General features: G+C 42.2%; 1 protein-coding gene across 2 annotated transcripts in view; it reads right to left on the bottom strand.

The window, feature by feature from the left end:
• Window positions 1-3,625: 3,625 nt before the first annotated feature.
• sgcd (sarcoglycan, delta (dystrophin-associated glycoprotein)) overlaps window positions 3,626-26,099 on the bottom strand; it is a 130,764-nt gene continuing 108,290 nt past the window's right edge. For both annotated transcript variants that reach the window (XM_023406329.2, XM_023406330.2), the window contains exons 7-8: window positions 18,440-18,563; window positions 3,626-12,693 (exon numbers count right to left, since the gene is read on the bottom strand). In XM_023406329.2, coding sequence (XP_023262097.1) covers window positions 12,508-12,693; window positions 18,440-18,563 — 310 coding nt within the window. In that variant the 3' untranslated portion in view covers window positions 3,626-12,507. The remainder of the gene's footprint in view (window positions 12,694-18,439; window positions 18,564-26,099) is intronic.

Here is a 26,099-nt window from a genome sequence, read left to right on the forward strand (position 1 = left end):
GGGGGGGGGGGGGGTTTGTATTCCTCCTTCTCATTAACTGTTAAAACTGCTCTCAACATGGAGACCGGGGCCTCTCCAAGGGGCCACAAGATAAATCTGAGGAATTGCAAGATGATTAAAATAATTAGAAAGAAAAAAAATCCATTAGTGCGACAACAAAACAAGATTATTCTTTCTGACTTTAATCAGATCTTTGTGGGGTTTTTTTTTTGAAGTACTGGATAGTTTCTCATCTTCACGCCTCTACAATTATTCAAATGAAGGAGAATCAGCGCCGCATGAAACCTGTGACTGACTCCCTCAGGTACAAACACGTGATCTTTATCTGTGAGTCTTAAAAAAAAACACACGTTAATGCAGGTGAAAGTGACAAAGAACACGTCGCACCGATTCCAAGAAATCCTACAGTTCACATATAAAAACATAAGGTAACCATGGCGATCGCAAGAGCGCAGCCATGATGCACCGCCGTCTAACCAAGTCCTCCCACCTGAACGACCATACAGCCCGATTGTTCCAACATCTCCTTCGTCGTCGTGGTTACAATAATAAACGATCATGGCTTTGTTAGCTTTGGGTTAAAATAAGTACTTCCACAACATTAGACGATCTTTGTCGTCATGGTTACAATAATAACAATGTGGTTAAGGGTAACTGTGATAAGCCATGTTTCGTGAGGTCACCGGGAACTTGACCTTTTTGACCACCACAATCTGATCAGTTCATCCTCGAGTCCGAGTGAATGTTTGCGACAAATCTGAAGAAGTTCTGTCGAGGAGTTACTGAGATATCGGGTCCACGAGAACGGGACCGACGTTGGTACGTGCGTATGGACGGACAACCCGGAAACACAATGAGGCATAAGAAGATTCCCTCGCCTCCTCAACTCCTCCAGGAAATAAAACTAACGAGCTAAAAGAGGCTAAAAAGCTGCGTGAAGTCGGTGAGACTCCTCAGTGATCCGAACGCTTCAAAGCGTCTTGATTTCATGTCAGTGTTTATTATTCCTGCCAAAGTGCCCCGTGCAGGGAACTGTTCCAGGATCAGTAGACCTTGACCTTTGTGAAGTAATGAATGCGTGCAAATATTAGCATGAGAGGCTCAGAGATTCAGGGCAGAGACGCCCTTCACAGTTCATAAAGTGACTGCGAATGAAACATTAGCTGCATTTATCAGACAATTCGCCTCCTTCACATTGTTTAGTTGATATTTAGTCATGCATGAATGTGACTATTGTTCCCCTGTGTGAATGCAGCGTCTGTGTTTCCACTGTACAGTAAGCGATTCATGTGATTTGCACTCTGGGAAAAAAAAGAAAAAGAAAAAAGGGAGTGAGTAAACAGCCTGAAGCAGAACACAAGAAAAAACAAACAAAAAAACACAAACAAAAAAAGAAGCTGGCAGCTCGCTGCCTGCAGAGGAACGAAACACCAACATCACACAAACCTCTGCGCGAACACGTTAAAGTGACAGAACACACGGAGGGAAAAAGCCTGAACATGGGCCGGTTCTGCTCTGGGAGGGAGATCTGCAGTTTCTTAGAGGGACAATGACTTTTATTATTATTATTATTATTTTTGCTAATTACGAAGTAGGGAAGTAGGAAGAACTAAACATTTACATCATAGTTTATTTAACTGTGCGACATCACAACAAGCAGCAGAGACGGAGAGATGCAGCGACGACGACGACGGCGACGACGGAGGTTAATGAGGAGAATGTTTTATGTTATAACCTGTGGAGTCATTAGCAAAGCTAGCAGGTGGCTGTTAACCTGCTAGCCCCTGCAGTTCATACCCACAATCCTAAACCTGCACTACTCACCGTCTCGCTCGGGCGACTCTGTCCTGACTGCACCGTCAGGGTGGAGGTACTGGAGTATTTCTCCCACACAGCCCCGAGAAGAGGCCTAATTAACCACAACTGAAATCATGTGTTTGAGTTTACCGCTGATGCTTTAAGCCTTTAGCTCATGTGCAGCTTTTGTATGATTGTCTCTCTCCCCTCAGAAAGAACAAAAAGGCAGAAAAATAAAACCAGCTGTTAACGTTAAAAACGTTAAATCCTTCCAGACTGAAATGTATCATCAACCACTGGATGGATTGCTATAAAATGTTGTTGTGATATTTATCGTCTCCACAGGTCGAATCCCTCTGAAAGTAAAATAATAATCGATGTGAGGTGTGATTGCTTCCTGCGTCATGATCTCCCTCCTCCTCCTGGTCACACTTCAGTATTACAGCTGTCTGCTCTGCACCACCCGCCTCTCTCGCCGCCGGCTACTCCTTCCCTGTGAAGGATTCTCATCAACAATGAATGGAAGCTGACATCTCCTCCTAGCTCGCTGCGCTCGTTTTTTATCCTCCCGAACAACAGCGCACTTCTCTCTTCGTGTTTCATCTGTCCGGCAGTTTTGATTTCTGATGACGGGGGCGGCCGGGTGGAGGCTGGGTGGAGCTGCTACAGACTCAAGGATTGATTTACATGTTAATGTTGCGTTTAGCAAGCGTTTTGCGTTTATATTGAGGGGGTTTCACCCGAGATAACGGTTCTGTAAAAATCCTCTAATGCCTCGTTCAAATATCTGTGAGCTTCGGGGTTTAAATGCCTCATACAGAGAAATAATTGACTCTGCGAGCAGGTGAAGGTCGAACACTTCTACAGACGTCTCTTCTTTCGGGTCACAGGGGATTTTTGTTTTTCATTTCCATTCGTCGAGACCTGGAAAAGTCGGCGTCAAGGCCGATGTGCTGCTCAGTCTCCAGCTCTCTTAACATGGAACATGCAGCGGACGGGTGGAGCGGGTGGAGTCCACCTTCGTCACAAGTATTTTACACAGTTCTCACAACAGTGATCAGAAATACATCATCCTCCACCAATTATCCTCCTGTGGGAGTGACTTTCAACCATCGACAGTGATGTGTGTGAACGCCGCCGTGTTGTGTTCCACAGACACTGAAATACAAACACTTTTAGTTTTTGGTTTTCATTTTATCACGAGTTGAAATAACAGACTTGTCCTACACACAGACGCTCGCATCTCTTATATTTTCTTCACAAATGTGTTTAAATCCGTGTTAGTTGGAATTTCTCCTTTGGCAAGATCATCCATCCACCTGACAGGTGCGTCACATCAAAGTGCCAGTTACACAGCATGGTTACTGCAGGTGTGCCGTGGGCTGGTCACAATAAAAGGCCACTTTAAAATGTCCAGTTTTATTTTGAAAAAAAAAAAAAAAAGTATTAGGTACTGAACTATTGTTGTCTCATGACTTGGCACACCTGCAGTAACCATGCTGTGTAACTGGCACTTTGATATGACGCACCTGTCAGGTGGATGGATGATCTTGCCAAAGGAGAAATTCTCACTAACACACATTTAAACACATAAACCGTCCGTGTGTGTGTGTGTGTGTGGAAAAACTTTAATATCTTTTATTTCAACTCATGAAAAAATGGAAGCTAAAACAAAAGTGTTTATATTTTTGTTCAGTGTGTTTATGAGAAAAAGAAATATATAAAAAAATCTGTGGTTACAGTAAATGTAAGATGATCAAAGCTCACTGTTGTGTGTGTGTGTGTGTGTGTGTGTTGAAGTGGAAACACTGCATCAGGTGGAAGTAAGTTCTTTTTTAAAATAAGTTTATTGATACAGTTTAATTTGCAACTCAGTTCATAAATACAAACTGTTTACAGAAAGTATAATAAATTTAAAGAGAGTTCACTGACATAACTCGTTGCATTATCACAATGCGTCCTATTTCCATTTGTTTTGCATAGAATGTGTGAGGATCCTCTTTGCGTACATCGTGGTACAAACAGAAGAAAACGAGAACATCCCTTCAGTCAGTCTTCACAAAAATCACAAATCAAATTCTCACTCTCACAAATCTCAGATTCACAGAAGCTCAACTCAAGCAAACACTGAGTTTTTTTTTTTTTTTCTTTTTCTCCAAACGTTTTAAAACCTGTCACCAGTGACGGCGCCGAGCAAACAACACAACCGGTACCTTTTTATTATGTTTATTAAGCGACAGGGTGAACGGTACAAAAACGTCTCCTCCTATGAAACAGCTCCGTGTATTTACAGGTGGTTTGTACATGTGGGGGAAAGAAATGACAGAATAAAACCACAGATTCACCTGCTGCATCGTCCCCGTTCCACTGAAAAGACGCCGTTCAGTTCGAAAGTGTCACATGAAGAAAATAAAGAAAAAAGAAACAACACTGCAAATATACTTGTTAGCGTTTGTTTTCGCTGCAGTGAACTACAAAATGTGCATGAATGGTAAATAAAAACCTTTACAGCTCTTGGATGCACATTCTTGTGCAGGTAAACCACGCCCACTTCACTCAGGTGTGTCTTTAAATACCACTGACCCCAAAAAGAGCAAACACACACAGCTCGAACAAAATATATGTCTTTAAAGGGTTAACACTCACTGCAGAGGAAACAGAAAACTAGATATTAAAAAAATACATCATGACACTCGCTCGAGATCCGGTGATTAAATCTTAGTAACACACTAAATAAATCGTGGTGCTGATCCACGTTCCCACCCACCAGACGAAAAGCTCAACATCAACATCAACTCCACATCACTGACGTTTTTTCACTGACTGAATTTTAGGCTTTTAGTTCGGGATGTCACGATACCAGAGTTTTGGTAGTCGGCACCAAAACCAGTGAAAGTCAAGGCATACGCTCACCCACCGCTCACTCAAACAGGCCACGCCCTCATTTATGCTAATGTAACCGGTGAGTTGTATAAAAATTCACACCCCGCACAGTTGTCATGACGAGGGAATTTTTGTACCGGGGCTGTAAACATGTTTATTTCTGCTGTAAAGTTGGGACGTTTTAACATGGGAGTCTATGGGGATTGACAGCCTCATGTGGTCATTAGAGGAACTGCAGTTCCATGTTGGAGGTTTCCTGCTCGGTACCGACTTGGTACCAAAGCATCGGTTCTCGTGACATCCCTACTTTTAGTGTAGAATCAGACTTTAGTGCAGCGACTTCTCTGTTTCTCCTCTGAGCCAAAACCAACTAAACTGTTGCCTGTAACACATAAAATCAGACAAAGAAAAAAAAGAGAAAAGCCCTTTTTCCTCTTTAAGCAAGAAAACATGCAACAGCAGATTCAAGCACAAACTCCACTGTAAAACTCTGATTTATACAGCGGGTTCGATATTTACACCAGCTTCAATCAGCACAGGTGCGTTTGATATTCGATCACAGGTCAACCTCCTCTCACAGATCCAACAATGAGCCGCAATCCAGTAAATGTTTGTTTAACATTTTCCATTCTCATAGTTCAAGTGAAGCTGTTTTGCATCACAAAAACTTCAGTCCTCTTCATGCAGCCCTTTAGGTGACAATCTTCAAAAAAAAAAGAAAAAGCCTTTTACTTACTGTCCTCTCAACTGAGGCATGAGGCAGAGAGAAGTCAATAACTCACTCTCGGCTTTATGGAGCTCCTTATTCCAATAATCCAAGAGAAAAGTCATCTCTGACTGAGAGGCCCTTTGTATGAAGACGCAGAAGAAGAAGAAGAAGAAAAAGAAGAAGAAGAAGAAGAAGGAGCTCTTTTCTTAAAAAGAAGTGCTGCTGAGTGAAACAGCACAGAGTCCTGTGAAATCCTAACTCGACCTTGAAACATCGTCACTTCGCCGCCGGCGGTGGCGAAGGAGGAGCCGCTGACTGAGAAAAACGAGGGATAATTGAGGGTCAAGTTGGCGAATCAGATGTGTGATAGATGGAAAAGCAGCTAAACCTTTGATAGTTATTGTTATAATAAAGTTTTTTTTTAGAAATTGAATTTGTTGGCAGCTCCATTCTGATGTAGATAAAATCAGTTGTTTTAAAATGTCTGAAAATTCAAGCAGGACAAAAGCTCTAATGACTCGCTAACATGAATATTTTTCTGCTGTGTATCTGTAGCTCGAGGTTAGCCGCCGCCGCCGCCGCTCAGGGAAGATCGGCTAATGAGCCAACTCGCCGAAACCTGTTTTCCAGGCCTCCAGCTGCTCAGAAACACACATCAAACACACCCACTCTTTCTCCGTCTCTCCGCAGCCCGGCCTCGCCATCATAAACCGAAGACAAAGCGAGTTTAATCTGGGGTGGTGCCAGTTCACGCCGCTGATAGCACGACAAAACAAGAGAGGAGGCGGGTTGCTCAGAGTCCGGGTCGGGGCAAAGGGGTCAAATTAAAATAGGCCGAAGGAAATTTAAGTTAACGCTGAGTGACTGTGGCCAGTTAACATGCTCCTTCATCTGTTTTAATGGATGAAACGCTCGACTTTTAGCGACAGGAGGGTCAGTGGAGCAGCTGCTGCAGGTCCTGGCATCTTGGGGACAAGATTTCCACTTTGCACTGGACAGCAAAAAAACAAAAAACAAAAAAAGGTGTGAACTAAAACAACTGTATGCATTTTTGATTCTTAAAAAACACAAGCAGACAGTCCGGAGTGTTTCCTCTGGAATAAAAAGCCTCATTAAAGCCTCACAAAAAGCTCCAGGGCTTTTTCCCTTCAGTGGGTTTCATCTGCCGCTTCCACACTCAGATCCAAACATCCAAACACACGATGACTCATGAGCCATCAGAACGACAGTGTCATGACGATGATGAAGATGTCGGTGAAATGCTGACGTTCTGCGTAGATTAAGATCCAGCGTCTGTGTTGTAACGTTCCAGTTTAAAAGGGTTTTTTTTTAATCTCTTAAATGAAACTATAAATCAAAAACTGTCGAACTTACAAACTGATGATGATGATAAAAAATTCCCCAAACAACCAAACTGACCAAGAAATATCGTTTTACAGTATGGGGTCATATTTCTTCACAATTTCCAAAGTATTTTATTTTTCCTTTAAAGGAACATTATTTGTTCTTCAAAGAAGAAAATCTCATCTCATGTTCAAGTTATATTTTCACTTAATGGGTTTGATTCACTTTTTACATGTGCTTCTCCCTTGTTTTATCTTTTTGACCAAGAAATTTAAATTATTTTGATTTATTTATTTAACTGTTTAATTATAATAATGTTAATATCTGGATGCATCCATCTTCTCCACACTGTCAGGAGTAAAATGAAATTCTTTTTGTTGTGGTCAGATTTGAATTTATAGAGCTTTAAAACTACTGGAATCAGCCTATAAAATATACAGCAAGGGGTAGTTTTCTCTTGTAAATAAAAAATAAATGCATAAATAAAGTTGTGAACCTCCTGGGTCGTATATTGACATGAAATAAAACTGACTGGTATGGTTCTGTAACCTCGGCTGCCCTCCCTCTGCCCCTGGACGCCCCAACGTTCAGCAGACATGTTTGCAAAGCAGATAAAAAAGAATTTAGTCCAGCGATGCTCGGTCGGAGGGAGGAGATGACTTTCTGTTTCTTTAATATAAAACTTAGTGCTTGGCATCAAAGTAGTGTTTTTCTCACACTGCCTGAAACCAGCTTCTGAAACTCCGAAAGTTATATTTAAACTGACGTTGAGTTGCTTGTTACAGTCTTGTAGCATTATACAAGAGCAGGGAACAAGACAGAAACGAGAGGGAAAATGTAATTAAAAATGATGACTGTGATTCAAACCATCAGTCTGCTGATCAATTAGCACATCCTACTCATCCTCACTCTTCTGTTTTGTGGTTTCGTGATGAAGCTGATAAGTTAAAAGGAGCTATTAGTAAGTTTTGTAATTGCTACATAGCTAACATTAGCATTAGCAGCTGTTTACTTACCAGTCTAAATGAAATGTTGTGAGGTCAGCGTCAAAACTTCATTCCTTCACTCGTCAAAAGCTGTCTAAGCCACTGTCTTGTTTTACTTCTATTTCTATCACTTCTTTTTTTTGTTGTTGTACTGAAGTTAGCATACTAACCAGCTAGCCCCAGCCCGGTTGGACCATCTTGTCACTTTCCAACACCGAGTCACTGTAGCGTCTAACAAAACAAATGCTGAAGCTCTTGGCAAGACTGGTAAGTATGTTAGCATGTCCTACTCATCCTCGCTCTGTTTTGGGGTTTTGTGATTGCTAAATAGCTAACGTTAGCATTCTGTTTACTTACCAGTTTTGCCAAGAGCTTCAGCCATTGTTACAATCACAAGACAAGAGGTTATAATACATTCTTTGAGCGGCGTGGACGCTACAGTGACGCTGTGTTTGAAAGTGACAGGATGACCAGCCGGGGCTGGGGCTAGCTAATTAGCATGCTAACTTCAGGACAAAAAAAATAAGTGCTAGAAATAGAAGTAAAACAAGAGGGTGGCTCTGGGCCAGTAAAAGAAGGAAATTTGATGCTGAACTTGCAACATTTCTTCTAAACTAGTAAGTAAGCAGCTGTTAATGCTAATGTTAGCTATGTAGCAATAGCAAAACTTTCAAATAGTTCCTTTAAAATGATGAATCGCCACATTTTCATTCATTTCATTCAGCTAAGAAAAAGAGCCGAGCTCGACTCTGAAGACAAAAGATTTCAAGACAAAGTTTTTCTTCGATCAGTGCGGTTGTTTTATCTCATCAGGGAGGATCCAATAACTACTGCAATCAACTTGAACAACGCCTTTTTATTTTGGCATCTTTGAAAACTACTCCATGAACGGCAGTTTCAGACTGAAGGATGAAGGAAAAGTGTGAGTATTCAGGATGGACGTTGACACCCCGCCCCCGGTGTGTCGCCAGGAAGGGGAAGTAGAGAGCGGGAACACACAGGGTTGGAAGAACCGCTCACAGAATGTGATCAGGCCAATATAATTGATTGATTGGCAGCACACTGAGTCATCATCGACAGACACGATGAATGAATTTGCATGATAGTGTGAATAAATTACAGTAGTTACTTATAGAATCAAGCATGAAAATATTTTAGCCTGATTGATAATATTGTCTACGATCTGATAATTGCTAATTATGTTTTTCAGTAATTTTAGTGTATTTTTGTTGCCACTTTCTGTATTATATTGATAATTGCGGCGTATTTCTCCTCAACCCTGTGTATCAACTCCTTCTTGGAAAATTTTTCTTTTATTTAATTTTTTAAACTTTTGGTTTGTGTGTTTTGCTTCTCTGAGAATCGTTCAACACGTTCTGTGGAGCAGAGGAACAAAACAAAAGCTCACTCATAGTAGCACAAATTTACACACACAGCACACTGGAGAGAATGCAAAGACCTCGGGCCCGACACAACAACAACAACAACAACAACGAAACAAAACAAAAAAGAAAGCAGGTTTGTGTTTGTGTGAAGCATCTGAGCTCGGCGGGACGAAGGCGCACAGGAAGGAGAAGGCATTAAAAACAAACCCAGCTTGTTCTCCTCAGGTGAACATTGTATACATTGCTGTACATGCTAACTCAATGAATATCCTTTAACATTATCTTTTTTTAAGTATAAAAACACATACTGATGTACATTATAAAAAAAAAAACGGATTTCCTTTTCGCCAAAGAGCAGTGTTTCTCTTTCGTCGGCGTGTACTGTTCGATGCTCGCTGACGCGGCCATGTGTACAATATTTACATAAACAACCGTATAAAAAGATGTATTTCCTCTTGGGTACATGTATTCAAATAAAAACAAATACATCAGATAGGTTCAATTTGTTGTGAAATATTTCTGAAAGTCCTTTAATATACAGCGACAGAGAGGCTGAGAGACAGAGAGACGGTTGGTGCACCCGACTCTTGGAAAGGATGTGACACTTTAAAACAACAACACAGGATATTAATAAATGCCTACGAGTGTGTTCAGCATCGCAAACCACTTGGTAAAAAGCGTCCAGCTTCTTGTGGGTGTTGTTGCGCAAGATCTTCGTTGAATTTTCCCAGATTATCAAGCAAATGTTGAAAATATGCTAAATCGAGTCACTTTTTAGAAAGACCCTTAAAGGTCCCATATAGTATGAAATGAGACGTCCATGTGTAGTTTGATTATAGATCAGGTCTGGGTTCTATATTAAGAAATGCACACAGCCTGTATTCAGAAACTGAGCCTTAAAACCAGCCGTCAGGACTTCCTGTAACTTTGTGATGTAACAACAAAGCAAGCCTCTAGTGTGACTAGAGCTCCAGAGAGAAGCCTGAGAGAGGAGATGTAAAACTACACTGAGATATCAAATATATCTTCTTATGGATCAACACTTCAAAATAAAACACAGGAAGTGTAAAATAAACAGGACTTTTAACCAAGTGATTTGAGCTGCTTAAACAGAACCAGAGAACTAAAGCAGACATGGCTTTCATTAAGCAGTGGCTATCAGACCCCATCAGTGCCGTAAATCTGCCTCACGAACTCCACAGGATTTAAACATTTGAAAAAGCAAAGTGACCAGTGGGTCGTCCCAAAAATGAAAAAAGAAAAATGACACATCCTTTTGCAGTATCAGGCGTGGACAGCAGGACGAGCTACAGTCGGATGCGGCTGAAGGTCTTTGCATTCGCACAGAGGGAGAGGTTTTGTGAGTAGGATGAAACTGAACTGAAACCAGAGAGACCATGTTACTCGCAGATGCCAAAGAAAGTCTGTGTGATGTGCTTCTTCTTGCCACAAGTGCATCGACATAAGGCACAGGCACAGTTCCCCTCTTTCAACAGAGTGGCTCGCAATATAGTTTGTTTGTCCTTTTTTTGTTTTTTGTTTTTTTTCTTTAAAAATGTCCCAGTGCAAGAAACAAGTAGGGTGACCACCACCGAGGTTGGAGCAGCTCACATGGGACATTTAGTTCTGTTTCTTCAAGGGTTTTTTTTTTGTTTTTTTTCCAGTTTTCTTCATTGTCAGGACGGAGGAAGGTGATGCTGTTTTGCCAGGAGGAAACATTTATGCAGGCAAAACAGAACATTAAATCAACTACCCACTGAATTTAAAGTCATCGGTTCACATCAGATATCTTTTCCCTAAACAGTTCCAGTGTGTTGAGGCACTGGTGCCATGTTCATGTCATATCACAATAAGCACAGGAGTGAAGACCCACTAAACAAAGTCTGTTAGCGAGAAAGCTAACCGTTAGCCTGCGAGGTTTGACATGGGCCACAGTTCTCTGACAGTGGGACTTCACCGACAGATTGATCAATTGATTAACATGTTTGGACGTCCACATCCAACACGGTGAGGTCATTTGTTGTCACTGTGAAATCAAATAATACCCACCAACAAACTGTCACTATAGCACTGGGGGGGCGGCTAATTTGAATAATCAGGGTTGGGGTAAATGCGATATGATGTGACCATGGCATCATCATATTTTAGCCTAATAACTGAAACCTTTACTTGGAAATTTTCCCACATTAGCATCGAAAAACAAACCAAACACTGTCACATAGGCATACTAACGGCACTTAATGCAAACCCACATATACAGTAGCACATCTGGATCTCGTGTGTGTTTTCCACTGAAATGCAATGACTTAGACAGTATCCAAGTTCTTATGCTTATTATAGCATCCTGATCGGATTCACATTGGGAGCAGCAGTCATTAGGTGCATGTAGTTTGCCTACTGGGCTTTAAAACAGAAAACAGGGAGAGTAAAAATCCTTGAATTATCTCAGCTGTGGTTAAGCGTTGGAGGAGGGAGAAGAGAAGGTGAGGAAAAAGGAGAAGAAGAACAGAAGGGAGGAGGAGGAGTGGGTTGGGGAGGGCCGTGGTTGCCATGGGTGATCACCCTAGTGATTCTGGTACTGAAATGCTCTTGAGGGAGAAAGGGAACAGATCAGTGTCTCTTCTAGTAAAATCTCTGGAGATTTTCCTTTCAGTTTCTACCAGGAGCAAAAAAGTATGTGAGTGTGTGCGCGTGTGTGTGTGTGTGTGTGCACACCATGTTCACATGTTAAAATAGCTATACTGTGTGTATGCATGTCTGTAAGCCAGTGTGTGCATTTGTATGACTGTTAGGGTCAGACCGATATATCACCAATACTCTCCTGTTATTGAATATTAGTGTTTCCATTCAGCGTCATGTATTCAGTTGTATTAAAAAGGTGTTAAAATGCAACACATTTGTTTTCTTTCATTCACGTATTTCAATTTAAAAGCCTAATATGTTCTAGTGTACTGTGTGTATAAAGAGCTTAGATGTGTAGGAGACTCGGGAGAGTTTTCGTGTCCCGTGATGCTCTAAATGCTGTTTTCAAAGGCTTCTCCTCATATAAAATTAAGGGAGAAAATATGTTTAGCATTGAAATATTGGCACAAAATATCAGCTGTCGTCAGCTTCGGTTCAAAATGTTTCCGTACTGGTCCTTTAAAACATATCGGTTGAGCCTAAATATCAGTCAGAGTGTTGTCTGTGATCGTGAAATGTGTGCGTCGGTGTATCTCTATAGGTACAGTATCTGTGACTGTTTATCCATCAGCTCTGGCAGTCTTTGTATGTGTCTGTGTTTGCTCTGAATCAGTCCTAGAGGCAGGCGATGTGTGTACATCTGTCTGTTATTTTTTGTTTTTTTTTGCCTGTCTTTCCTTCGGGGTATCTCTGTGTTGATTCGTGTTTGTATGCATCAGTCCTAGAGGCAGACATTGTTGCTGATCTGGCAGGTGGATCCGGTGCCGGCCTGGGACAGGAAAAGCCTCCCGTTGGGGCAAACGCAAACCTCGTAGACAGTCTGCCTGGTCCCGGAGGACGAGGAGCTGGTGGAGGCCTTCCCCTCCGGCAGCCGCATCAGGCGAATCCTCCGAGCGTCCAGAGAGATCTGGGGCGGAGGGAGAGAAAACCGGTGAGAGTGGAAAAAAACGGGCAGACATAGACAGTAGGAAGAAACGAATGATGAAGAACAGAAAGTTTTGGAAATCTGGGATTCTAGTTTGAGGATGATTTAGTGTTTTTGTAAACATTTTTTCTTGCTTTCTTGGAGTGTCTGTACATCTTACATACGAAATGAGTGGAGACATGAGTGGGTGCGAAGTTGCTCTAAGAAATTGAGGAAGACACGATTGTGCAAGTTGGAAAAGTTTGTGCTTATCCTGAAGCTACAACTCTGCTCCATGAATATGCAGAGACGAGAGGAAAGAGAGAAACTGGAGGGAAATAACAGAGATGTGGAGTTTCTTGTTTTGACATCAGTCTGAGTCTGAGTTGTTAAACAAAGACCCTCAACGTACAAGCAGCAGGTGCATACACATATCTGTACAGGTTATAACACGTCCTCTGAGCAGCGCCACGTCTTCAGGGCAGACTGGAGGCTACAGCGAGTCGCTATCTGGGCCGGGGCTAGCTGGTTAGCGTGCTAACTTCAGCAGAAGACATGATAGAGACAGGAGTTAAAACTGGAAACAGCTGCTGGTGAGTAAAGGAAGGAGGTTTGATGTTGAACGTTTCTTCTAGAACTGGTAAGTAAACAGCTGCTAATGCTAAAGTTAGCCATGTAGCAATAGCAAAACTTATAAATAGCTCCTTTAACATAGAAAACAAGACACTGCAGTTTAATGTGCACTAAGCTAACTCGGCTAATGAGTTCCTGAACAGTAAGCTGGATACTTGAGACTGCACTGTGAAGGTTCAGGCTTTCATAACTCTGTGCTAAGACTGTTTAAAGGACACTTCTAAGTTAAGTAGAGTTTATAGTTGATCTGCATTAAGATGTTTGGACTGAGACCAGCTGGACGGGACTCTTCTGTCCATAGTCTGGATGTGAAACATCTGGCAGAGAACCAGCTGCAGCTTAACTCGTCTTTAATCTCCCTAAAATCACCCGAGTCACTCCTCAACAAACTTCTGAGCGTCCTGCCTCTACCTGTCCTCGTACCGCACGGTGTATTCGACCTCCATATATTCATGATTCTCACTTTTCATTCAGAGCAGAGGAATCACTCGTTATAGGATAAAAAACATCTTTTCCTTCCTTTCCTCTTGTCGTCTCTTCGCTGTAATTGCTCTCAAATCAAATCTCTTCACCTGCTTTTCTAAACTTCGCTTTTATTTCTTTTTCCAAGACTTAGACTCTCACAAAATCGGACTCACAGAAATGGCACCTGTGGCTCCAAACTGCTGCACATTGTCACTTGCATATAAAGCGAGATCTGTAGTACCAACGGCAAATTGGTCCGGATGTAAGAAAGGTTTGCGTTGATGTCATCTATTGGTTTCTTCGATGGGCTTCTTTGCCAGGGGCTCTCCAGAGTCTAGATCATCACTGTAACTATGTTCAGATGACTTTTACTGAATGGAGAAAGTCAAGTTCTTGTTAAGTCGTATGTAACAGTTACACACTACCACGTCCAAGCGTCAAACAAACATTCACGATCATGACTGTAAAAGAGATTACATATGAAATACACCTATATTCAAATTGTAATTCAAAATCTTCAAGGCAGTTTTCCTGTTATTGATATCAGTATGAATTAACAGTTAATCTCACACAAGTTACGATTGTGTCACCTTAATGTGGTGAGAAATTGTACGCCTTTCAGCCAGGTGCTTTGTTTGACCCCAAAGATCCTTAGAAATTAATTTACGATGTTTTGAGATACTCTGCTGACAGACAGAAAAACAGAATGACAGACAACAAAGAAAAACCCTGTCCAGCTAAGCAGAAAATAGTTCACTCTCTGCTGGTTCCCAGGTCTTTCCTCTCGACTCCTGAGAAATAAAAAGAAAGTAAAACTCCAGGCGATTCCTTCAGCCACCCTGAGAAAAAGACACCCACACACAGCCACTCACCCACTGATTTCACTCCCCTCAACCTCACACTGATTGGAACAAACTGACTTTCTACCTGTGCACAGACACAAACCACTGCTGCATGAATCCCATCTCTCTGCCCTCCCCTCCACTCCTCCCTCCCGGCCTCCCGGGGCTCATACGGAGCTGGTGTTTCATTGGCCGAGGGGAGGAGGAGCTCTCCAGCTATAAAAAAGGTAAAGGAGCCATTACTGGGCGCCTTGGGGAGGCATCGCCATCAAATGACCTGGAACACTTTTAAAGCAGAGTCTCAGCTGAGTTCCTCAGACAGCTGCTGTTGAACAAATCTTTCACCACGAGGGGTGGACCATGTGAAACACTGAGAGGACCTGTGTGTAAGAGAGCGTGTGGGCGGATGATCTCCGTGTGTGGAGAGCGGAGAGAGCGAGTGTGTGAGTGTGAAGGGCAAAAGTACACATGCCTTTGGCAGGTAAAGGTAAAACTCATTGATTTCAGTTTTTACGTAGGTGGTGATGCAAATACTCCTCTGGGACTCGCCAGCTTCACGTGGCAGAGGGGTTTGTGTGTCTCAGTGATCCTGGGAGCTGTGTACGCCCCGTGGTAGGGTCTCTCTAATTGGTCCCAGGGGAACTAAAAATCAGATGAAAGGCAAACTTCAGGACTGTGTCACCTTGCCCAGATTAGGGAAATCTGGACACCTTTCTGGAGCCAGGCCAGGGAGGGGAGCTTACCTGAGGGAAAGGCAAAGCCCAACGAAATTACATGGAGCCACCACACTGTGGGTTCACCACTCGCTGGGGTAGGCAATCAGGTTGAGGTGCATCGTAAGCCGGGCGGCAGGCGTGGTCAGGGACCTGGGTGTGCTGATCCCTGGCGATCAGATGGCGAGGGAGGCGGCCCAGTAAACCTAAATGTGTAGTGATGGTGAACTGGGAACGTCTGGCTGAGGGCCCCTGTCCGTCAGGGGAAGGTTGGGGACATGGGATCTGAGAAGCCTCCATGTGGACGTGGCTGTCAGCAGCTGTGGTTGGAGGGTCATCTGTACCTGTGGTGGTAGCAACCCGTGAACCCGCTGGTGGTGAGGGAAGCTGTCAAGCTGACGAAGGAGGTCGTTTTCGGCCTGGCTGGGCTCGGGGCTCTCCTGAAGCAGACAGGTACCGGCTGGTCAGAAGGGCTGAAGCTTTGGCGATCATGGGAGGACCATCCATAAAGTTCATCAGTTTCACCTTCGTCAGCGACCGTTCAGTGTGCAACAAGTCAGGTGGCAGCTGTCCATAAAGTAACCTAAAAGCTTCCTTCTTTGGCAAACCAGCAAGATTTTACACACCCAGTGTGTTTGGGCTCCCCTCTAATATAATTGCTAGTATCTTTTTTTTTTGTTTGCATTGAAGTGGTGCAACCTAAGGAGGGAAATCCGTTTATCTGTGCAGCCGAGCGTGACACAAACACAGCCTTCGCTCGGTGCATTGTTCTCTCTTAAAATTCACTTTCCTGCTGTTGTTAGATTGTTAGAGCGGGTGAAGTTACGTGACTGAGCGGCTTCAGGAATCCACACTGTTTCACCGTCTAGTGTGTATGAGTCTATTTCTGTATCGGCCTTGTGTGGTTTGTTGGCGTCTAATGACCAAAACCTTTCTGTAATTGCAGTGGCAGTGCAGAGTGTGTGTGTGTGTGTGTGTGTGTAAGACAGAGGTTTGACAAATGGACATTTGCAACACTAATGGAGTGTGAGACCGTGATTCTAATTATATGAATTGACCATCGTGAGTTCAACAGCCTCATTTTCGACCACACACCCGTGAAAACTGCAAGAGGATGTGATGCAGGCGTGGCTTCAGACCACTACTGTGGTTACTTTTAATTGGACTAAACTGAATCCAAGGGCACCTTCCTGAAACAGCCTCTCTCTCTCTCTCTCCCTCTCTCTCTCTCTCGTCACCCATCTCATATCAGCAGCCTGTCTTAATGTATGAAACTGTTTTTGTGGGAAACTTTTAAACACTTTCTTCTCCCTAATCCTCCGTTGATTTTAACAGATCTGACATGACACGACTGGTGCAACCTAAGGAGGGAAATCCTTTTATCAGCGCAGCCGACCGTGATGAATGCGAGGACTGATGTGTGTAACGAATCAGGGGATGGTTGGAGGAATTTAGGAGCAGGGAGGAAGGGATGAAAGATGGAAAAAGAGGCAGCGTGAGGATGAGGAGTGGATGAGCAAATGGGGAAAAAAAGAGAAAAAAAAGATGGTAAATAAGCAAAGTTGAAGACAGAAAGAGGTCAGAGGAAGGAGGAGGATGGAGAAAGGAAAGGACGGGAAACTGGGAGGAAGGAAAAGATGGATGGCAGAGTTGTTATAGAAAGCATGTGAAAGAGGAAAAACAATCAACCTTTGAGAGGCTATAACAGATTCTGGTGGACGGCCAGTATGTGGGAAATTGCCACCAGCCAATAGCAAAATGCTTGTCCGTGTTGGCTGAGGGAGCTAACTATTGTCTGGATTGTTGTTTGCTAAAAATAAGTCTGGACAGGACGAACACTGAATTAAGATGGAGGCGCCCCCATCAGCCATTATGGCCCGAAGACAAGAAAAGTTCATTTCAGAGTGGGAGGTTTTCATCTTCGGGCAGGAAGCTCGTCTGAAGGAACAGGACTGAATTTAACACAGGAAATAATTTCCGAAGCTCGTTTGTTTTTCTTGAATGAAACAGGATGTTTTAGCTCGTCACCACTCAAATAAACAACTTAATGAAGGGTTTGATTGAAACACAATGTAGACTGTATTTAAGCTCTAAGACTGGTGGTGTTAATTAGCTATCATTTAAAAAGATGATTACATCCTTCCTTCAAAATGTTACTGCTATGTAAGTAAGTGATGAGACAGCACACAGTTCGACCTGTCGGAGTAAGACACAATGTGCTTTTCCTGCTATAACACATCAGGAGGCGGAGCGCGTCGTCCAATGATCGGAAGGACGGTGGTTCGATTCCCGGCTCCTGTAGAAAACGCTGTATGAATGAATGGGTGAATGTGGCTTCAGTTTTAAAGCCCTTGAGACTAAAGAGCGCTTCTTAAGTGCACTCCAATTGTCTTATTTTGAAATGTCAAACTTTATTTCAAAATAAGATAAGCCAATTTGTTAAACATCAAATCTATTTCTTGATGATTGAGAGTTCAAAATGAATATAGTTGATGAATGGTTCTTCAATCTTTTGCATTATTTTTTTATATTTTTATATCCTTGCTAATTAAAGGGCAGTTACATTTTTTGACGTGTCAGTTTTTGCAGTTTATTAGTGCTGGATTTTATTTTTATTTCTGTTGTGATATGAATTTTGAATTGTGAATTTTAATTACTGAGATCTGGGAACAGTGAGGTCCAACGTGGCAAGAAAAACAGTCGAACCAACAGTTTTTCCAGATTATCTCATCAACTTTAGATGAAGGAGAGCGCTCTCAAAATCCCACATTACACAGCAAAACTGTGCACGCACAATTGTGTATATAGCAGTAAGGCAGCTCAGATCGGAAGCAGGATGCAGGCGGTAAACTGTGATGCCTTTGTTAATAATTTTAGCACTTTTATTTATTTTCTCTTTCACATACATTTGCCCACCATCTGGTTTGTCATCTGTCTGATTGATCGGACTGTTCATGTCTCTTCACCCATATGACAACTTTCTTAGTTTTGCCAGAATTCAGCAGTTTTCAGGCAGCACAATGTTATTATTAAGACCCAAGTTGGACCAGAAACCAGAATTAACAGTATGTGGATTTGTGCTGTTGGCTCACGCACCTCTCCGTCTTTGGACTCCAGTCGCAGCTCGTTCCTGCAGATGGCCTGGATGTCTCCGGCCTCGGCCAGGATCTGGATGCCTTTAGGAGCCTCCATCAGCAGGGAGCGAGTGGGAGACTCCAGCCTGGGAACAGACACAGGCGGAGCAGCTCTGTTAGTGATCGATGTTTGGATGAGTGAGAGGGCAGATTGTTAAAAACAAAAGAGAGGAAACAATATAAGATAGAAGTTTAAGCTGTGAATACACCCGCCCACCCATTTCTTTATAATGATCCTCAGTAGAAAAACGTTTTTTATTTTGATTTGATTTATGTCAGACAGTCTAATTAAAATCTAACAAGATCGTCAAATTAAAGTCACGAGTCTGAAGCTTTCTGTTTACTAGCATGTTTTAGAAATCGGTCATCTTGACAGCGTATAAACCACAGCGGAGATATTTATCACTTTCACCAGTAACAGTATGAACACTTTTTAAGTACGGTAACAGACACAGTTCTGTAAAGTTTCCGTCAACAGGTTGGTTTCCGGTACACCCATGATTGCTGATCACCTCAACAGAAATACCTGATAAATATATTTCGCAGTTCTTTTATTGGATGATAATTAACAGGGCAGACAAAGTGCCTCCAACCCAATCTCAGCATTTAAAACCCAAATTGGTGCTCACAAAGATGGAAGCACACCCACATTTCAAGGGCCACCACCAGGACTGGAGTGTAAACTGAGTGGATCTGACACTTGAACACTGCGGCCCACCTGTGTGCTGAGGCTGCTTACAAATTTCAGTGTGAGGATTAAAAATCAGCCCACTCCTCTTCACATCTTGACAAAACCACTCAGAGCCACAAGCCGATCTTAACAGGAAGCAGCAAAGGTGTCAGAATGCTTCACTGGATCCAGACTTGCGGAGGAGGTCTCTGTAGACTTCCTGTCTTCCTGTCACCACGGCGGTTGTGCATAAAATACGTGATATTTTCTCCGCAGGGTTTTCATTGATATCACACACACACTGTATTCAGCTGGAGGACTGTGAGCTTTTGTTCTGAATGAGCAGCAGCTATTAAAGGTCCTGTTTATATGCACAGATATCATCAGCTCTTGTGTTCTGGGTCGATGTACGTGTATGAATGCCCTATCTACTGATCTCTTATCTGAAGCTAGAAAGTTGATACACAAATTAAACAGCGGAGGCATCTCTGTGCGGGTTTTTTTTTTGTGTGTTTGCCATAGATGGATTACCTACAATAACAGGTTAAGATGTCCCTTGTTGTTGAAAAGTTAAAGGACGGACACAGATGCCCCTTGCTATAAATTCCCCATTCCACAATTTTCTTCCTCACACACAGAAACACAAGAGTCTCTTGGATAATGATACGATACGACGTAATAATTTCTCATTTTAAATCAACACTTTAGCTCTGATCAAACAGCACTTAGAGTAAATTTAGTGCAGCTGACCACAAAATGTTGAGTTGGAGCCGAGACAGGCTTCATGAAGGAAGCTGCAGTTCTCAAGGATAACAGTCTCAAGTGGCATCACTCAGGGGGGAGGGAGACACCAGCTGGACACTGTCAGAGTGTTTATAGTTTTAAAAAATCTCAGTGTTTTAACAGCGCTCCTGGGAGAAAACTACCTGACTACTGGCACCCAGGTCATTTGAGTTTTAAACCCCCTATACAGTAAAGTTTGTTGTGAACCTTCAGTGGCCGATCCCTACAGCTTTTCTTTCAAAGGGCCCGGTGAGAGTTGGATTGACAGCGAATCAGTTTGAACAACATTATAGGTTGTTGTTAAGGATAAGCTGCTTGAGCAGTATAAAGGACAGGAGGGAGGAAATGGCAGACAGAGACAAAAAGCGTCCACTGATTACGAGAGAGAGCAAATTTCCAAATTAAAACTTTAATCTCTTACGCATTAAACCTTTGCTCTTTGCTCACAGAGGGTTAAGCCTCAACATGTATTAATTACCGTGTTTGTAATACACTGATAAATTAAATATATATTAAGCTATCTAAAGCCTCGTCATTGTGGTTGTTTGATTTTCAACGCTGTGTTCAGTCTTTATAAGACAATTTAAAACAAGTGCACAATTAAACTGGATTGATTTGCAACAGTCAGATTTTCAAGCATCTTTCCCTCTAAACACATCAGACCAATTATTAACTGCATGAGCCAGTTTTAGTTTCTGTGTTTCAACCTCCATCAACAGTGCTGACACTATCTATTAGTATTCTTGCTAACTGATGCCCCCAGAGGGCAAATAAAAGCAGATTAGAGCCAGTGCAATTTAAAACTCTTGTATCTGGACATTAAGTGAGCACAGATGAGACTTTAATCTTACACTTTGCAAAACAAGGGAGTAAAAATTGATCCTGTGGACGTTGTGGGGGGAATACTGAAAGTCTTCAGACTGACTCTGAATTTGATGGCCAGAGAACAACAACCTCTCGACTGCTCGTACATCTTAAAGCATCCAATAATCCAATTTTCTGCATTGCCTTGACCTCCTGTACATCCTCATCAACTTTAGTGGCAGTGTCACTTTCTCATGTCACCAGGTCTTTATACTGGGATGGAAGTGTAACATTGAAATGTCTGTCATGGTTATCCAAGAAAAGTTGAATCATGAGCAACTGGACTTAACTGTAGATACTGGAAATCATTTCTTCTTCATTGGTAGTAGATACTTGAAGGTGTTTCACCTCTCATCCAAGAGGCTTCTTCATTGGTAGTAGATATTTTAAGGTGTTTCACCTCTCATCCAAGAGGCTTTATCATTGGTTGTAGATACTTTACGGCTTCTTCTGAAGGAGCATCTTGGAGGTGGAGAGGTGAAAGGTCTTCAAGTATCTATAACCAAGTCCAGTTGGCCTCAATTCAACTTTTCTTGGATGCACATTGAAATGATAAATATGTCAGATTTAGTGATTGTAGTGCCTTGAACTCTTTCTGTGACTTGGCCCAGACACATCCCGACATGATTATCACGACCATTAGAGAGCTTTGTCACTTGAACATAAACATATGTCCTTTTGGGGCATTTGCTGAATAGACTGATGCTGTCTTACACTACCACTAAAGGTTGCCTAACAATCGAACGTAACTATGGTTCATCTGTCAGATATGCTTTGACCCTTCGAAGAGGGATAGGAACCTGTAAAATTTGTTGGCTAAAAAAACGGTTTCCTCAGGACCGGAGTTGGTGTTTCTAGATCCACTTCAAGTACGCCAAAAGAAGGAAATTAAGTCGGTTCAACACAATGAAATGTATTTGACTGAGGGCTGGTAAGAGTGACCTTCAAGCACCCACAATCCCTAAGGAGTGGAATAACACCTTGAAACTTTGAGAGGACTCATAGAACAACAGGACCAAAATTTGATGGTTGTAGGTCAAAGGGTTCTGAAGAAAATGACAGGATACAATTACAACTGATATTTGTCCTGTGATCAAATTTGGTGGCTCTAGGTTCTTCACCCCTACAAAGAAATAACATGGGTGGGGACAAAGGGGAAGAATTTTCTCCAATATAGACAAGAACTCAGAGGTTTCCAGTGTTTGTGGATGGGAAATAAAACAACTCACATCTGCATCAGTCCTCCTTAAGGCCTCCCACCTCTTTCATCCTCACTTCTCCTCAGGGAGTCAAGCAATGAAATATTTCTCTCCGTGGTTATGTTACTTTCATTTCCTCTCATCTTTCCTCATTTCCTTTCCTTTCCCTTCCAATTTTGTCTCATTTTTTCAATATTTGTTTTTCTTTTATTTCTATCTTATTCTAATATAAACAGTTTTTCATATTTCATGAAAATCTAGCTTTAACAAAGAAACTGTCACCGAATTTTAAAAGTGAAGAATGCATGGGATGAAGTAATCTTACTCATTACTGTTGTTGTAATATATTTAAGTAATTCCACTTTATGTCTGCCTGTTTTATTATCATATTCCACCGTCTATTTTTGTTTCGTCCGTTGTCACCTATTACTTTTATGGCCGCCACAACCTCATTTCCCCATAGCGATCAATAAAGTTCCATCTTGTTCTCTTTCTTGTTTTCTATTCCACTGTTGTACATCCTCTTATCCTTTCTCTTTTGTTGGCAGCGCTTCATATCTACAACTGGGATCAAAGGTTAATAACTTTTCACGCTTCCTCCTCATATCGGCCGCCTTCAGATAATAACGGAAATGATTGGAGGTTTTTGACACGACAGAAATAGTAAACTTGCTGTCTGGAGCGCGTGGGCAGCTTTCGTACTTTCCCTTTCCTCTGCATGTGACTCCTTTGTCCTTGGACGGCTCCTTTAAATCATTTGCCACCATTTTTCGCACCGTGTGAACACAGTGGTCAGAACAGTTTGGCATTATAAATATATAAGCTATGGAGAGTTGAAATGGGCTCCCGTCGTGCCACGCAGCAAATCATAGGTTAAATGGCAATCTCGGCCGATACGAGTGAAGCTGATTGCTTCGCGGGGCTTTGTGAACGTCCCAGCGGACGCCCTGGACATTTCTGCTGGGGAACAGACCATCCTCTCAATTACTGAGATAGGTGTAAGATGAAGGTGTGGAGGATGACAAGGGTAGAGTGGAGGAAAAAGAGAAGAGTGACTGTGACATTAGAGGGGACAGAAAGGAAAGGGGAGGAAGAGGATGAAAAGAAAGGGCGCAGAGATGGTATCTTAATTTGCAACCCGTTCATTGTGTGCTCGGTGGTTCTTTCTCGCTTTTTCTTTCTTGTCGTGATAATGCTCAGAGGTGCTCAGTCCACCTTTAGTGATCTCTTTTTGTAGTGATGTAATGATGCCTTTTATTTTATTTTTTTTATCAGGAATGTGGCGGTTTTCAGGGCCTGAATTCCTGTTTTTGTATATTGCATAATCAGAGATCAGAGTGAAGATTAGCATCAGAGATAATTATGAAAGAAGTGAGCAAAATGAAAATGAAACAGGACAGGAGGACAACATGTGAGGAGAGCAAAAAGAAAGATGAGAAAGAGCAGTGAGAAGGAGAGGTGAAGTAGGGACAGGAAAAAAAAGAAAGATCAAAGTAAATGAGGCAAGTAAAAGAGGAGGTGGGTGAAGGGGAGGTGAGGGCAAGGTGAAGCTGAAGAAGATGACAAGAAGATGAGAGGACAGCAGATGCGAGGGAGGTGGGAGAGGAGATTGGAGACGGCGAGAGTTGAAAAAGGAGCAGAGACAGAGAGAGGAGGAAGTGACAAGAGGAAGGACAGAAACGGATAAAGAGAAGAAAAGAAAGCTGAAGGTAATGTCCACTGAATCTCTGATGTCTATTCAGGCCACAGCGGTCAGGTGGGTTTGCAGTGTCATGGCTGCTCCTCGAATGATTACAAATCTCCTCTGCGGCCGTCAAAGAATCGTCATAGCAACCCTTGATACTTGGCTTTGAGATGATACTGAAGGTCTAGATGCTCGAAGCTCTGTGAGGCTTTATTGGCACAGTGGTGCTTTGAGGTAAATGCTAGCGACATGCTAATATGATTACGAGGCAATCTCATGTTGAAATTAAAGTAGTGAACAAATTAAAATTATGACCTCCAATAATTTGTTTTTCATTATCACATTTTTTGTTTTTACTTTTTAATTTTTTGGTGTTTGGACTTATAAATGACACTTATTGTACATCATCAAGTAAAAGTGTTAAGCAGAAAAACAGTCAAAGCAGTTACTGAAAGATATAGATGTAGCAACAGCAAAATATTCAAATAGCTCCTTTATCACACATTAATAAACATCCTTCTAGATCGATGTTTCATGGTTCCTTGAGAATATAGTATAAGAGTAAAAAGGGTTACTATTACTACAACAACTAATCTGTCCTTGATATCAACATGCAGAGAAAAAGAAGTGGAACTAGACCAGAACAGTTTCTGACTGTTCGCAGCACTGTGATGATGTGTTGTCAACATTTTGTCAACAGTTTGTGGTTGGACGATATTGATTTCAGTCTCCTGCTGTGTGTGTCCATCTGTCAGCGCAGTTTCAGTCTCAGCACCACGACGTTCAAAGACCGCAGAGCGCTAAAAACTGTCCATACAGGGCGAGTGGAGGGACAAACCTCGCCGGATTGAGTTTCTGAATCTAATGTGACTCAAACTTTTCCCGACGTGAAAAGTTTCAGCTCCTGCAGGAAGTTGAGACGCTTCACATCTCATGTCACCTTAAGGAAAAAAAAATAAACCTCACAATTCTTCTTGCAGCTGTTTCCATTGCTTTTCTTTCCCCTCTCTTCACACATTTACCTTCCTTCTTATTGCTTCATATATATTTCTTTTATCTGTGCTGTGAATTGGTCAGGACATAAATCACAGTGTGCTATCAAATTCAGCTACGCTGCCATTTTCCTTTCACAAAGGCGTTTGTCTGATGCAAGGACACATCCTGTTGACAAGTCATTACCGCAGCACAGATGGATTTGACGGTTACGGTTTCGATAATAACTGACAGCTCTGGGTGGGATGTGTGTGTGTGTGTGTGTGTGTGTGTGTGGAGGGGGGGTTAATATGATATCCAGAATAGGATTTGAATCCTCGATTGCTACCTGCCAAGGGGTTGGGAGAGATTAGAGTAAGATTAGATTTTAGCCATGCTCCAACGAGCTCGCTCCCTCTTTTTCTGACATAATTGGATAGTTTGGGCCATATTTCATTCTCAATTGGCCGGTTGTCACCAAAGATGCATAAACACAGGGGAAGGAGAAGAGAAGAAAACACATCGCCGTGGACTGTGACTGTCAAATTATAAGGACAATCACATGATGATGGGGGAGGGGGCAGAAATGATCTGCGCCTCACTGATGGGAGTTTTGTCACTTTTTTTCTTATTGTTTGAAATGATGATCTTGAAAGGAGAGCAGCAGTGATTGATGAATCGCAGTTCGTCTCAGTGCACATGCCACTGAAATACTGTTATTAGATATTTGTCTTCAAAGTCCTTCTCTGTCCAGCCCCTAATTCCCGTCACACTCGTCTCTGCAGCGTTTCTTTCGTCGGGAAAAGCTCTTTTACTTTCTTCATATCATCTCTTATCACTTTTTTTTTTATTCTTTCACCATCTCATTCTCTCTCTAACAAATACGAGCTTTTCTTTCATTTTTTGCATCGGTGTTCTGTTTCTTTTTTTCTGTTTTGCCAGTCTCTTACACTTTCTCCTTTTAAGCCCTTTCATTCTCGCTCACGTCTCTTTTTTCTCCCTCTCTCTTATTTAATCTTCACTCTGTACTTTTGTCAACTCTTTCTAGATTTTCTTATTTTCACTTCACAGTTTTTCTACCCCTCCCCCCAACCGCCTGCCCTCCATGCTTTTCTTTCAATTCAGATCAAAGAATGTCATTATACTGTGTCACAAAAGAGTCACTGCAGGTGTGAAGAAATGTTCTAACGAACATTTAGGTCTGGTTTCTACGTGATAGTCGGCTGGACCGGGTCTTTAGCTGTGGTGCTGCTGGTTTTTAAGGACAGAGCTTGAATATTTTACATGGACAAAGTATGAATTTTGATGGTGGCTCTCACAGAAATTTGTTTCATTTTCAGACAATCACACGGTCGAGGACTTAAACGTAAAATAAGTAGTAGAGGTTAGAAAAACATGTTGGTTTGGGTTATAATTACCACTTTGTTAAAGGTTAGGGCAACAAATCCGG

The sequence above is a fragment of the Seriola lalandi genome, unplaced genomic scaffold, assembly GCF_002814215.2.
Source record: "Seriola lalandi dorsalis isolate HSWRI2012SDOR001 ecotype SW California unplaced genomic scaffold, Sedor1 jcf7180002054303, whole genome shotgun sequence".
In the NCBI taxonomy this organism is placed as follows: Eukaryota; Metazoa; Chordata; class Actinopteri; order Carangiformes; family Carangidae; genus Seriola; species Seriola lalandi.